Here is a 16,847-nt window from a genome sequence, read left to right on the forward strand (position 1 = left end):
TATATATATATATATATATATATATATATATATATATATATATATGTATGTATATGTATGTATGTGTATATATATATATATGTATATATGTCCATTTGATTTCCTCTCCTTTGTACAGCTCCCCATCCCGTACACACATCTCATACACTTACACATGTTTGAACTGCTTTGTTTGCTGATTCAGTATGTCTATAAAAGATCCATTCTCATTTCAGGTCGTTCCCGGATTAATCAGTACCATGGAGTGGAGCGACGGTTATTCGCACAACTATTTGACAATTATAACTCACTTTCCCGTCCTGTCCGAAATGCAAGTTCAACTGTTAGTGTAGATTTCGGACTTTCTCTCAATCAGATTTTAGACTTGGTAAGTGTTGTGTAGCATTTCTATTTGTGCTGTTTCTTTGATTCTGAACATAATATGTTGTATGAAACCATCTTGTTTTAGAAGACACTGAAAAAAGGATCTTTCTCACGCTATGTTTAACACACTGACACACACAAATAAATACACACATGCACTCACAAACCAGACTACACACACACACAAACTTTCTTTTCTCTCCTAAATGAAGAATGTTCCAAATATTTTGATCCCAGTATATGAGGGGGTGCTGAAATGTTCCTAGCCTTAAAGTTATTGCGAAAGGCCTGTTTGGAAGCCCAACCTCCCAAATTATTTTACAGGGTTTAGAATAATTGAAGGACTGCTGCATTTTCTTTTACCCAAAGCCAGGAACTTTTCAGCATTCCCTTGTACTTAATGACATGATAGCAAGAAAAAAAACAAACATTTATTTTATATCTTGCAAAATGCTTTTATTTTTTAACAAAGTCATCAATAACTTCAATACATTTCTTTTCACATCACTTGTGTAGCTTCTCAACACCATTGAAGTAGAACAATTCATCCAACTGAGTCAACTACTATTCTATAGGCAACTTCAGTTCTTCATTGTGGACTTGTCTGACCTCCAATTTGTACTGTTTTCTATTCAAAATAATAGAGCTTTCTCCATTGTCTCCATAATGTAATCGTATAGTGTGTGTTTTAGAATTATTGAAAATCTATTAAATTTATTTGTTCCTAATTTTCACTTCAATCTTTTTCGTTGTTCTAACTAGTGCTTCATTTATACCAAATTATTTTGCAGTTTTGTTCAACCTTTTTTTATTTTGAAGTTGACTTAATGTATTAATTATAATTTCCAGAGAAATCAACTTTGTTGACATTTGAAACTCAATTCCTCAACACTGAAAACATTTAACAAGATATAATAACAATTACTTCTAACTTAATTTGAAAATAGGTGAAAATCGCAGGTAGAATGAATGCTGTATTCATATTTATGATTGACAGCCTTTGTTATGCAAATTAAATGGGCTGGAGTAGTGTTTTAAAGAGGGATGTTGGAATTCAGTTTTCCACAGTGCTTTCTTGAGATATAATCTAGCAACTGCTGCAGCTAGTCAGCGTGATAGGATTATCTGTTGTGGCATATAATCAATAAACACTCGGAACAGAAGATTATAAACATCATCTTACCTGAACTGGGATGAATTTTAAATTCCATGGGTAGCAAAGAATTCTTGTTTTTCCTTCAGTTTTTTTTTTTCATCTTGTTGCTCTAATGGTGAATTCATGTCTGTTTTCTGATTATAAAATTGCCACTTGAATAGATCCCAATTCTCATGCAGGTATGTGAGATTTACCTCAGACTATCACACCTTATTGCCCTTTGTTTCTGGAGTCAGCATTCTCAACACCCAGGTAGCAAACATATTTGATATGTTCAAATATTCCCAATAATTCAATCAACTGACTCCAAACCAACCCCCTACAGTGTGTGTGTGTGTGTGTGTGTGTGTGTGCTGTCTCACTCATTATCTCTTCTTTTATAATACATTCAACAACTGTCATGTTCTCTTTGGAAGGCTCTTTCACAGAATCTCCTGACTGTGCTCCAACTTCAAGGGATCTTTTGTCTGTAGTGTTTGACTGTTGCACATTAATGGCAATCCTCATTGTACATATTTTGCATGTGATCATAGATTTTTCTATGGCACAAATGATCTCCTCTTTAGAGCTAGAAAGCATTTCAGTCTCCAATAGTTTCTGACAATCTACTAGGTTCAAGTGATACCCATAATGGTGTACTGCACCCATATCTGGTAAGATGTAGCTGCTGTGCATACTGACGTCTAGGGCCACATCTAGAGAAGGGCACTTGACTGATTGGCATTTACCACTCATGGATGTACTCTACCTGCTGGCTCACCATTGTGAGGTTTCCTCTTTCTGTCACTACTATATTAGCTTCTGCTTCTCAGAGCTGGCTGGTCTCATACCCCAACCACTCGGGTATCTCTGATTCACTCATTTCTCCATTTCTTATTTACCTTATTCTATCTAATCCTTTTATCCCTGCACTAACCTTTATGCTTATACCTATCTATCTAGCTACCTAGGTATTCATTCATTCATCCATCCATCCACATGTCACAGAGAGAGAGAGAGAGAGAGAGAGAGAGAGAGAGAGAGAATAAGTGAAGGACTGGGCACATGATAATAAATCCATATTGATATTATACAAAAGCTCAATAGCTCAACATACTCATATCCAATCATAGGATATACTGACAGGTTAATAACTTTATGATAAGACAGAAAGAAAGAGGTGTTCATGCATGTGTGTGTGTGTGTGTGATGAAATGATGGATGACTCTTAGCAAAGGAAGCAGGAACACTGACAATTCATGGTAAGAATGAACTATGATGAATACATACAACCCTGTATTAAGATTGTTGTTACTAACTTGTCATTTCTCGAGTGAAATAGTGTCTCTAAACTTATGGAGAACTGAGAGTTGTGTGAATTCTCAGGAGAGTTACGGCTTCCATGCATGCATGTGTACTTGCATTTATTTGGTTCATATATTCATACCTATACATATATATATATATATATATATATATAGGAGAATATACAAATAATAACAACAGACGAGGACAGGTGGTGTAAATAACAAAAGGATGTATTAGTATGACGCTCGGGAATACGGAAAGTCTTTGACGTTTCGAGCTACGCTCTTCAACAGAAAGAATACGGAGACAAGGAGAAAAACACGGAGAAAAAAAATTGAATAGTGTTCAGTCAACGGTCAATCATAATATATATATGTGTGTGTGTGTATGTATATCTATCTATCTATCTATCTATCTATCTTGCCATCTGTCCATCCATCTAGTGTATTGGAGAATGGTAAAGCAAGCGTAGTATCATCATCATCGTTTAACGTCCACTTTCCATGCTAGCATGGGTTGGACGATTTGACTGAGGACTGGCAAGCCAGAAGGCTGCACCAGGTTCCAATCTGATCTGGCAGAGTTTCTACAGCTGGATGCCCTTCCTAACGCCAACCACTCCAAGAGTGTAGTGGGTGCTTTTATGTGCCACCGGCATGAGGGCCAGTCACATGGTACTGGCAATGGCCTCGCTCAAAAGGTGTTTTTTACATGCCACCTGCATGGGAGCCAGTCCAGCGGCACTGGCAATGACCTCGCTCGAATGATTTTCTAACGTGCCACCAGCACAAGTGCTAGAAGGCGATGCTGGTAATGATTACGCTCAAATTGTGCTATATACAGGCCACTAGCAGGGAAGCCAGACAGCTGCTCTGGCAATGATCACGCTCGGACAGTGCTGTTAGTGCTCCACTATTATGAATATAGGTATTCATAATAGAGTAGTGCTCAGGCAGTTCTAACATTTATTTACTACCTACTGCCAGGCATCTCCTACTTATTGTCTACACTTTGACAGACCTCCCTGTTGTCTTGATCACTTCCATGCAACCTATTTTATCTCTCTTTTCTCTGGTCACCAACAACTGATGTCTTCATACCACCATTTCTACTTCAGTTACCCCACTCCTCTCCCCCTTCCCATCTTTACCTCTGAGTTTTTGTTTTTTTGTTCGTTACCATTCCACTCTACCCCAACACCATGCTTTATCTTTGTAAACACTTGTAAAATACACTTTTAGCCAGAATCCGCTGATGTAGGTAACGTGATTATGCCTTATTGATCTATCAGAACTCGTGTTGTTCCATACACCTGTGACATTATGGATCTTTATTATTTTTATTTAATCAACTTGGTTATAGCATAAACCATGTTGCACCTGAAACAGCTGTCAAGATAAGACTATTACGTAATTCCTTTTGTTTATTTTGTGTAAATATGCTCATCAAGTCTACTTGTGCTTATCTGCTTTTTTAGTTATATATAAATAAATAAATATATATATATTGTCTGAATTTTATGGTGTTAATTATCCATCATGGCTGGTTTTATCAATCAGTTTCACACAAAATTATATAATGGAGTGTTAGGCAACAAACTGGTTATACAATATACGCTCAACAGAGATAGCCGACATGGAGGGGGAAATGGTGACCACTCTCCACTATTCTTTATAATATAATAGCTTGCCTGAAATTCCATAAATAGTATAATACCCCAGCGGTCGCCATTTCCCCTTCCATGTTGGCTATCTCTGACGATCGTATATTGTTTAACCAGTTTGTTGCCTAACACTCCATTATATAATTTCATGTGAAACCAATTGGTAAGACCAGCCATGATTGGTAATTAACACTATAAAATTCAGACAATATATCCACTCTACAAACAGTTATACGAGGGCATCTTCTCCCTGACTTATGATCCCTTAGACGACTCAAGCAGTATCATCATCATCATCATTTAACGTCCACTTTCCATGCTAGCATGGGTTGGACGATTTGATTGAGAACTAGCAAGCCAGAAGGCTGCACCAGGCTCCAATCTGATCTGGCGGAGTTTCTACAGCTGGATGCCCTTCCTAATGCCAACCACTCCGAGAGTGTAGTGGGTGCTTTTACGTGCCACTGGCACGAGGGTATATATATATATATACATGCACATTTCACAGTGTAATTATAATAATGTGCATTGTGTTCTTGAGTGAAACAGTTTATCTCACGTTACACTGCAATTACTTTCACATCTGACATATGGCATACGATTCACCTGTACATACAGTGTCAATTTGATGGAGTTACTGAGTTTATGTGTAGCACAAACTTTTGATCACTATAAACAAATCACCTGTGTTGGTTGTTCAAAAAGAAATTACAGGACTGTTTTTCTTGGATCAGAAGGCTACCAAGCAGGTGATTATTATGTTTAATGCTGTAGAAAATTCTCATATGTTAGCAACATTGCACACAACTTGGCAGTGTTTAAGACAATTCACACTTGAATGAACTGTGTTCATTTGTGGGTAGAGATATAAATAAGGGTTGTGGGTGTTGTATTTGTGGCTCTTGAACCAATGGTAAATGAATGCAAAGATTTGATTGACATCTAATGAGTTTCTCTCTTAAAGCTGATTAGTAGGAAATGATATTATATCGAAAGGAGGAAGTTGTTGTTGGGTAATACTTTCTGTTCCTAGTCAGTCATTGTAAGGTTGACAAACAGATAATATGAAATTTTGCAGAGATCACACCTCATTGACCTGTTTGTAAATGGACAGTCTACAGAATTTCTCAAAGACACACAAACACACATGTAAATCCACATACCTACCCACACATGCACATACACATTAATAAAAGTTTGGCTTCACAGAGAGAGAGTGATATAGATTAGATTTCAGTACATAAAATGGAATATATGTATTATCTTTATTAGATGGAGAACACAGGAGGAACTGAAAGACCTAGAGTTCCATGTTGAAATCTTCAACAAATTCGGTTTGAATTTTGGAAGTGTTTTGGCACAAAATTCTTGCTCCTTGAGTCACTGACCAATATAAATAATATAAATAAATAAATCCATCCATCCATTTACCTCTCTCTCTTTCTCTTTCTCTTTATCTTTCTCTCTCTTTCTCTTTCTCTCTCTCTTTCTCTCTCTCTTTCTCTTTCTCTCTCTTTCTCTTTCTCTCTCTCTTTCTCTCTCTCTCTTTCTCTCTCTCTTTCTCTCTCTCTTTCTCTTTCTCTCTCTCTTTATCTTTCTCTTTCTCTCTCTCTTTCTCTCTTTCTCTTTCTCTCTCTCTTTCTCTTTCTCTCTCTCTTTCTCTTTCTCTCTCTCTTTGTACATATGTATGCCAACACCAATCCCATGAAAATACAAGTTGACCAACTGAACAACTGTTTGAACTTTGAAGGTTGCAGACTAACGGCCGCTTGATCTGATGCTCTACTCTTCATTCTCACTCATTGTTTAATCACCTTTTAAGGTTACTTTGACAAATATTTTTTTATATAAATTCTAGCCAGCACTGATTTTTGTTACAATGTTTCATGTCCAAGATGTCAGATGTCTGTTTGCTTACATCTGACATCTTGGATAAAAAAATGTTGTAACAAAAGTCAGTGCTTGCTATAATTTCTATAGGATATTTGTAAAGATAACCTTAATAAGTACATAAAATGGAGTATATAGATATTATTTTTATTAGACGGGGAACATTAATTTCTATTTTAATTATCAAATCTTCGCTTAATGAAATACTGCATCCCAACAAGTCAAACTTTTAAATCAAGCTGTTGATATAACCTGAACTTAGAAGAAACACCATTCAATTCTAGATAGTGACCTGTTGTTCATCATTGCTCAAAGTACTTTCATTTCCCTTCTTCTGTGTGTATACAAACATACCCATCCTAATTCTACTATTCTTTTCTGTAATGTACATTGTGTTTAACTAATTTGTTGGACTGGTGATGGTCCTGGAGGGCATCATTATACAATTTCTAAAAACATCATTTTTAAGCAGTTATAATTTTCTGCTAAGGCAGTGGTCTGATTCCTGGCTACAAGATTTTACTGTGTATAACACATCAGTTTAGTACATCAGTTTGACCTTTCATAGTTCTGTTAAATATGAATGGGAGTGCTTTCTATATATATGTATGTGTGTGTGTATGGATGGATGGATGGATGTGTGTATGTATACATGTGTGTGTGTATATGCATGCACGCATGTATGAATGTGTATTTGTGTGTGTGTGCATTCATATATGTATGTACATATGCTTGTATAGACAACTTAGTTTTTCAATCAACTGGAAAGATGTGGGTATTTTATGGTTTGGTCAGAGAAGAAAGGGTTGCATCTGTGCCCTTTGATGGAGTGGCAAAGAGGAAGAAGCTACTAACCATGGGTTACTAGGCAAGCAGGCAGACAGGAAGTCAGGCAGGCAGGCTGGCTGGTTGGTTTCCAGTTACATTATAACTCACATACAGGAAAATTGGACTGGGGACTGTTGTTTCTGCCACCTTCAGTACTTTGGGAGTAAGAGAAGAAGGGGGAGAGAGAGAGAGAGAGGGAGACAGACAGACAGAGAAGGAGAGAGAGTGTTTACTAAAAAATAGAAGATAGGACAAAGATTCCCTTTTTGGGGAGAGAACCACTTCAGGGTTTATAATTTTTTAAAATTACGTGAAATATTTTTTTATGAGTGAGCGAGCATATGAGATAATATTTCCATATTATCCTTTCTTTTTTCTTTTTTAAGTGTCCTGGTAGTTGTAGATAGCACCATTTCTCCCTTTTTGTGGACTCCTCAGTACAACATAATTGAAGATCATAAAATTGGTTGGTCTGTGTTCATTTTAAAACCTTTAGAAATTGTATATGATTGATTTTCTTCCCTTCTTATTTTTCTTTTGTTCTTAACAGTGGAGAAAAGGAATGAAGAGATAGAGGCAGGGCAATGAAAGCCTCAAGGTCATTTATAACTAAAATTAACCTTTGCTGTAAAAATATATATGTTATAGTTTCCTTCCTTTTTATCATACAACTATTGTTTTTAATCAAATTTAAATTGAATGTAAATCAGGAATTAGTGTATCATTTAAATATTGAATTTTCCTCAAAGTGGGGCACTGCTCTTGATTACTTGCAAATGTATTAATTCTGCTTAAGACATACAAGGACCTTGTGGTGGTGTTAAACCTGGTGAAGGGCTAATTTCAAAACCCCAGTGCAACCCATTTTATTAACAGTTTAGTGAACTGAGCCAAGAAAAGAGAGAGAGAAAGAGTTAAGGAGTCTTTTATATGAATATGGCCCCAGGTGGATGCCGCAATTTCAGTCTGTCCACTTATATACTTGGAACCTGTAAGTAGCACTTTGCCTACTCAATCGGTCACATCTCCTATAAACACATGCTTAGACATACGAAATTGGTTGCTAGGTGCACTCCATTGTAGAACAATGCTATAACAGGAACAATTTTATCGATTCTTCTTTCATATTTCCCAATCTTTTCCATTAATTTCTATTTTAATTTTCAAATCTTCGCAAGAAAGACAAAAAAAAAAACCCCAAAAAAACCAAAGGGTGAACAGATGTGACAGAAAAATGAAAGACAATTGCAGCCATGTTTGTTTTCGGTTGAGTTTCTTTCTCTCTTTCTTTCTTTCTGTCTTTCTTTCATTTTTAAGAATTCATTGAAATATTCGGTTTTTGTTTTGTAATTCTGAATTAAAATTAGCATTTTGGAATATTTTATCTGTAATAAAGCACTATATCTATATACTGAACTAGTATATAATTTTATTGAAATAACCCCATAATGAAAAAAATATATAATAACATAAATGAATAAAAAGGAGGAGGGGGAGGAGAGCAAGATCAAAAACAGAGTGTGAGAACAAATCAAATAACTTCAACCTAAAACTGGAAGTCAATGTTGTTTGCAGACGATTTCATAGGGGATGGGAGACAACAAACATTAACAGAATCTGATTTACATTCAATTTAAATTTAATTAAACAATAACAGTAAGATAGAAAAAAGGAAAGAAACTGTAACAGTCATATTCTTATAGCAAAGGAATTACTGATATAATGTAACTGGAATTCTGACTATCTTACAGTCTGTCTATTTTTCTATCTATCTGTCTGTCTGTCTAGTTTTGTGACTCATCAACATCATATAACAGAACTGAGTTGGAGGTGAACTGAATTACCAGTCTATAGCAAAACAATGATATCTATCATTCCCAAATAACATTTGGACAGAGTTGTCTTGCCTGTCCATGATTTTCAAATGTTGTGACACTTGGCACTTTGAGGGTGTCATCCTCACCATACTAATTCGCAGCCTACTGGCAAACAAGTAAGGTGTTTATATTGAATGTGTGTGGTTGATAATGTTTACAACTCTAGCACTGCTTCTAATAGATATTTGAATTTATTCTTATGTATGTGTCATTGGGGCATACCAGTTTCCATCTGCCAAATCCACTTTGGTTGATCTATGGTTATAGTGGAAGACACTTGCCCAAGATGTCACACAGTGGGACTGAACTCAGAACTATGTGGTTAGGAAACAAACTTCTGACCACACAGCCATACCAGCATCTATATTCACACATGCATGCATACATACACTCACACACACAAATGAACTTACATATAGCACATGATGTGAAGGTTCTTCTGAATGTAACTCACAGTTATGTTCAAAGCATCTATGGAAGCTGGTATAACCAAACTGATCTGTTGTAGCATAGGAAAATCTTGTAACCAAGAATGAAACCACTGACTTGACAGAAAACCATAGAGCTACTGCTTAAACATTCCGTAAAAGTTCTTGCAAGCTGTTTGAATGATTTCCTCCTGAGCCATTGTGGGTCCAGCAAGTTAGTAAATGACAAGTAGGCAGGTGGAAAGAAAGAAAGGAATATGGCGATGTGTAATAGAATTTTTGATTTATAAATCTGAGCTGCCTGAAGTAAGAAAACATCAACAGAACCTTGTGTTAGTATGATTGATGGAATCACTGTACTTGACAAAAGTACTTGCTTCTCCAGTTGCTGTTATTGAAAGACTCACCAGTAGAGAAAACATGTGTCTCTGATGTTATAAATCTTTCAGAAGGAAATTTACAAGATATCCCTGTATCTCTGTTTATTTTGGCACTAAAATCACGTTGCCATTGATTTTAAATTAATGTAACACATTCTTTCTTTGTAAGACAATCTAAAGATCTATACTGAGAATATAATGTTGAGAAACAGCTGGATTAAATAACAATTTCAACTGATATAGGGATGGAATTTGGCCAAAAGAAATGCTCATATAAGATAGCTGAAAGTGGAAATTTGCTTCTTAAAACTCAAACCTATACATCAATACTCTCTCTCACTCACTCTCTCTCTCTCTCTCTCCTTTGTTCCACACAATGAGTATTACAAACTCAGTACTTGACTGTTACTTTATTTTATCCATCCCAGATGAACAAAAAGCAAAGTTGACCTTAGCAGTATTTGAACTCACAATGTAGAAACCAGAAGAAATACTCCAAGTTGTTTTGCCTAACACTATAAGAATTCTACCAAACCACTATCTTGCTGTAATTCATGTAATGCTAATACGAACTCTTACTGACATTATATTGGAAAACCTTAGAATGGCATTATAAATTAATAAAAGTTACATCAATACACAATTACTATATATGTATATTCTCTGATTTTGCATATATATAAAATAAATTTAATCAAAAAAATTGGAGAGTATATGATAGGTACCACTTTAGTGTGTGATCTACTTGGCCATTTACATGTTAGTATGCAGTCTACATGACCATTTACACTTTAATGTGCAGTTTAGTTCTAATCCTAATTCTAACCCTAAACCCTAATCCTAACCCCGACCCAGATTAGGTAATTTCACTGCAAAGCCTATGGGTCCTGCAGGAGATTGCATACTAAAGTAGCACCAGAGCATCAGGCTCACAATCATGAGGTAGTGAGTTCGATTCCCAGACTGGGCTGTGCATTGTGTTCTTGAGCAAGACACTTTATTTCAAATTTCTCCAGTTCACTCAGCTGTAGAAATCAGTTGCAGTGTCACTAGCGCCTTTCCCTCGGATAACATCAGTGGCATGGAGATGGGAGGCTGGTATGCATGGGCAACTGCTGGTCTTCCATAAACAACCTTGTCTGAAATTGTGCCTCGGAGAGGAACTTTCTAGGTGCAATCCCATGGTCACTCATGGCGAGGTGCAATTCCATGGTCACTCATGACTCTTTACCCTATATAACATTTAAACACACACACACATGTAAAGAGAATGTTATTTCAAATACATTTTATAGCCGAAACAGCTCTAAGCTAATGAAGTTCATTACATAACCCTTATTTTTTCTGGTGTCATCTGTTTCTTCTTCTTGCCACTCTATTCTCATCTGATGTTTTGTTCTGAAACATAATATATATTGAGTTCTACACCAGGTTATTAGTCTCACTATACCTAAGCATATATATATATATATATATATATATATATATATATATATATATACATATATATATATGATATTATACACAAGGTGAAAAACCTCAGTTCAATAAAACAGAATCAATATTTTTTACAATATAAATGTATGGAATATATCCTGGAATGGTTTTATCTCTATGTTAGCCACTATTTTCTGTAAAGAGTATGTGATTTGAAATACACCTTCAATGTCGACTTCTATATTTGTGATATCAGATCTTGATGTCTGGAAATCAAAAACTTTTTGTATTTTATAAATCAAAGAATTTTGTGGTCTAACTTCCATTATCAGATTATTTCCTGTTAAAGATTCTAAAAAAAAGAAATCATTTTTGTTTTGGTCCAGAATATTTGTTTCTGTTATAAAGAAAATTCTATACTTTAATGTATCAAAATTTTTCATTTTGTTACATATAATATTCATTTAATATATTTGTTTTCTATACATATGTACATACAAACATACATACACAGATACGTACATGCACACACATGCACACATACATGTGATTTTCATTTATCTACACACACACACACACACACGTATACATACAAAGATCATACATACATAAATTTGATTTTCATTCATCTATACACACATGTATACATACATACATATGTATGTGTGTGCAAGTCAATGAAAATCAAAATGGAATGTAGAAATAATTATTGGAAAAGAATGAATAAATATAGAAATCCTGTCATCAGCCATGGAGACTACAATCAACACAGTTTCAGTGTGTTTAAAGTCCAGAAACTTAAAATTGCATGTTACTACTCCTTGGGTTGCACCAGAAATAGTGAACATCTCTGATGTGATGGATGTACAAAGACAGTGTGGAGCTCAACATTATACAACACACACACACACACACACACAATCACACACACATGCATTTGTGCGTATGTATTCATGAAAAGAAATGAGAAATTTTTTTAGAATAAAGTTCCGCATCATCTTCTATAAAACAATATTACTTTACATTTTCACTATATGAATTTTATTAGCAATATTGACGACAAATTGATTAATTTTTATTTGCAAAAAAAATTAAAGCCATGAAAAAAATAAACAATAACGATGGTGCAATGGTAAAATTTCCTGCTAAATCATAATCCTTGCTATATTTAGTGATGTTTCTTTCTCATACCAAGTTTAAATCCTGCCAAACCAGTTAATTCCTGTTGTTATTGTTGTGTGTTAGATCCAGTTCAGCCCAGATTGAAAAATTCTGCTTTTAAATATGTGCCAGTAGTGACGACACTTTTTTTTCAACCATAGATGCAGGCATGGCTGTGTAGTAAGAAGCTTGCTTCCCAACCACATGGTTTCAGGTTCAGTCCCACTGCATGGCACCTTGGGCAAGTGTCTTCTACTATAGCCTCAGGCTGACCAAAGTCTTCTGAGTGGATTTGGTGGACAGAAACTGAAAGCCTGTCGCATATATGCATATATGTATGCATCTAAGTGTGTGCATGTCTGTCCTCCAATCACTGCTTGTCAACCGATGTTGGTGTGTTTACATCCCTGTAACTTAGCAGTTTGACAAAAGAGACTGATAGAATAAGTACCAGGCTTAGAAAAATAAGTCCTGGGGTCGATTTGTTTGACTAAAACCCTTCAAAGTGGTGCTCCAGCATGGTCACAGCCATATGACTGAAACAAGTAAAAGAAAAAAAGAATAGTATTTCAACTGTATAAACTGAACTTTCTGCTCTTAAGACTACACAATATTACTGTATTTACTGGTGTATAAAACATAGTTTTTCTTTTTAAATGTATCACAAAACTAATCTGTGTTTAATGCAGCTATATGTTGGCTGGGAACCCAAGTGTCAAAGGTGAGGGAGCTGGAGGCACAGTAATTGTTACTGATAATTAAATATTGAAAAGAAGCCAAAATATCACAGTCTGTTAGCATATACTTATGAAAAATTACTTACAGTATGTCAGCAGTAGTGTGAGGAGGTCACATCATCTCATTATATCTCTTTTGCCAGTGTATATTAACTACATCTAATATTAACTACATCTAATATTAACTACATCTAATATATGTCTTGCATCATTATATGACTGTGTAACCTTTAAGAAACATTTGTTTAATTATCTAAACCAAAAAAATTCTCCTAGAAAGTTGAATGGAATCTTTTATCGTTCACTTGTTTCAGTCATTAGACTGTGGCCATGGTGGGTCACTGCCTGGAAGAATTTTTAGTTGAATGAATCAATCGCTGCTTATTTTTTTAAAGCCTGGTGATTATTCTATCCATCGCTCTTGCCAAACCACTAAGTTATGGGGACATAAACACACTGATGAATTTTCTGTCAGCTATTTGCAATGAGTGGATGACAACAAAACTATAAAGCTGGTATGAACCTGGCACCATGTGGTTGGGAAGCAAGCTTCTTACCACACAGCCATAACAGAAAACACTGGAGCCAAAAATATGAGGTTTTTAAGTCCTATATAAATACTCTTGACCGAAATATAAACAACTGTACGGTTGATCTGAAAGAAGATAAAGTTGAAACATGAGACTCCCATAATGTAGTTTCTTTATGATAAATTTATGGTTTCATATTTTATTCTAGCGTTCTGTCACAATATTGAATTTGCATGCATAATACCACATATTTCCTTCCCCCACCTGTGGAGGCACAATGGCCCAGTGGTTAGGGCAGTGGACTCGCAGTCATAGGATCGCAGTTTCGATTCCCAGACCGGGTGTTGTGAGTGTTTATTGAGCGAAAACACCTAAAGCTCCAAGAGGCTCCGGCAGGGGATAGTGGCGAACCCTGCTGTACTCTTTCACCACAGTTTTCTCTCACTCTTACTTCCTGTTTCTGTTGTGCCTGTAATTCAAAGGGTCAGCCTTGTCACACTGTGTCACGCTGAATATCCCTGAGAACTACTGTGGAGTGCTCAGTCACTTGCACGTTAATTTCACGAGCAGGCTGTTCCGTTGATCGGATCAACTGGAACCCTCGACGTCGTAAGCGACGGAGTGCCAACAACAATAAAACTACACCAAAATATCTTTCGACAGGTATGTGATGAAATATATGAAATTTGTTTTCTTCTAATAATCCTTCTAAAATAAGGAGTGTCTTATACCAGAGTGCATCTTATACACAAGCTAATACAGTATACTGGGAATATGAGATAGTCATAAGGTGGTGAACCTAGAGAATTGTAATCACACGGGGTGAAATGCTAAGTGGTATTCATCTGACTTTACATTCTGAGTTCAAATTCCACTGAGGTCAACTCTGCCTATCATCATTTTGGGGTCGATAAAATCAGTACCAGTTGAGTATTGGGGTTAATGGTTTCGACTTACCCCCTCCTCTGAACTTGCTGGCCTTGTGTCAAAATTTGAAATCAATATTAGATAGTTACCAGATATGACCAAAAAAACCCCCCAAATTCATCATTCTTGGTGGATGTTTTAAGAGCAAATGTACAATGTGTCCCAGTAGAAATCTTGACAACAACTGCAAAACAAAATGGTAAAACTTGAGCTTTAGGAAGATGCAATAACCCCTGCCTAACTTCTCTACCACCATACAGATGGGCATGTAAAATTTGGGAGATTTTTCTGCCATACCTTGTATTTCTAGCAGTTGATAGACTACATAGAAATCCCATTCTTTGGTTTAGCATCCCGTTCCTGCCAACTAGGTGTTGATAAAATAGTTGAAAGATATATTTTGGTTTAATAAAATAACACTGCAGTTCTCCTCTTTGAACGAAACTCTTTCTACAGAAATCCGTAACTGAATGTCAATGTTATACAAAAATCAATATTTCTCCCCCAAAAAATAATAATACATAAATAAATAGATAAAAAGAAATAATAAATAAACTAATTAATAAAAAAAGGAAAAGAAGAAAATAAGGAGAAAAAATAAGCAAATGTGGGTGTAATTACGTATTTGTGTACATTTTACTGATTATGAAAATCAGTATATGTAGCCTTGTTGGTACCATCATGTGATGTGTGTGTGTGTGTGTGTGTGTGTGTGAGAGAGAGAAAGTTTGTGTGTGTGTGTATGTTCTAAACTCCCATAAACCTGTATTTATGTTAGATGTATGATTATTAAGATTAATAATAGCTGGATTATATGGAATTTACATGTAGTTCCTCACTATGTTTGTGTGTGTGTGTGTGTGTGTATGGATGTATATGAATATACATTCACACACATATGCGTATGCACACACACACACACATTTGTATATGTAGGTGCAAGCATGTCCTTGTGGAGGCATGTGGCTTAGTGGTTAGGGTGTTGAACTCATGATCGGAGGATTGTGGTTTCAATTCCTGGACCTAACAGCACATTGTGTTCTTGAGCAAAGCACTTCATTTCGCATTACTCATGTCTACTCAGCTGGCAAAAATGAGTAATCCTGTGATGGATCAGCATCCCATCCAGGCGGGGAATTTATACGCCATGGAAACTGGCCTTTAGGAGACGGCATGACTCAAGGAAGTAACTTTACCTTTTTTTTTTAACAAGCATTCCTGTGTAGTTAAGAAGCTCACTTTGCAACCACATAGCTTACGATGTACTGTAGGACGGTGCAGAATCATGACAACTACTTACATTGGAGAGACAGCATGCAGCATAAGAGAGCATATAGGTGAACACTGGTGAGAGCTCAAAGAAGAGAAAGCTTGTCAGTGCTCAACTAACATGCTCATAGAGGCTCAGTCAATAGCATAGAGGTCAAAGTATTAATACACAGAACTGTCATGACACTTGGACAGCTACACACATAGTAACAGACAGACCGAGCCTCAATAGAAAAGATGAATGGAACAATAACACTCACCACTACACCACACAACATGACGACTAAAGACTAAAGGGAGAAAGCAAAACAAAAAAAAAACAGATACAAACAGTGTAATACACATACAATAGACATATATGCACATACCTACGATATATATAAAAAAAATTAGAACCATAAAAGAAAAAACTATAAAAGGCACAAATACAAACAACATAGGAAGCAAACCCATATTATACAATTATATACACAGACTGGAACGCACACATGCTTGCATATGTGCTTATCTGTTTGTGTGTATGTATATTTGTATATGTGTTAGCATGTAGGTGCATGTCTGAGTATGTATAGGCATGTGTGATTGTATATATATATATATATATATATATATATATATGTATGTATGTATACTCTCTTTACTCTTTTACTTGTTTCAGTCTTTTGGCTGTGGCCATGCTGGAGCACCACCTTTAGTCGAGCAAATCGACCCCAGGACTTATTCTTTGGAAGCCTAGTACTTATTCTATTGGTCAATTTTGCCAAACCACTAAGTTACGGGGACGTAAACACACCAGCATCGGTTGTCAAGCGATGTTGGGGGGACAAACACAGACACGCAAACATACACACACACATACATACATATATACATATATATGACAGGCTTCTTTTCAGTTTCCGTCTACCAAATCC

At 35.9% G+C, this 16,847-nt stretch overlaps 1 protein-coding gene across 1 annotated transcript in view; it reads left to right on the top strand.

Annotated features, from left to right (window-relative positions):
* The window catches only part of LOC106879050 (uncharacterized), a 130,527-nt gene that overhangs the window by 62,282 nt on the left and 51,398 nt on the right, over nucleotides 1-16,847 (top strand). The window contains exon 2 of the mRNA XM_052972046.1: nucleotides 216-367. Within this exon, the coding sequence (XP_052828006.1) occupies nucleotides 216-367 (152 nt within the window). The remainder of the gene's footprint in view (nucleotides 1-215; nucleotides 368-16,847) is intronic.

The sequence above is a fragment of the Octopus bimaculoides genome, chromosome 12 (assembly GCF_001194135.2).
Source record: "Octopus bimaculoides isolate UCB-OBI-ISO-001 chromosome 12, ASM119413v2, whole genome shotgun sequence".
In the NCBI taxonomy this organism is placed as follows: Eukaryota; Metazoa; Mollusca; class Cephalopoda; order Octopoda; family Octopodidae; genus Octopus; species Octopus bimaculoides.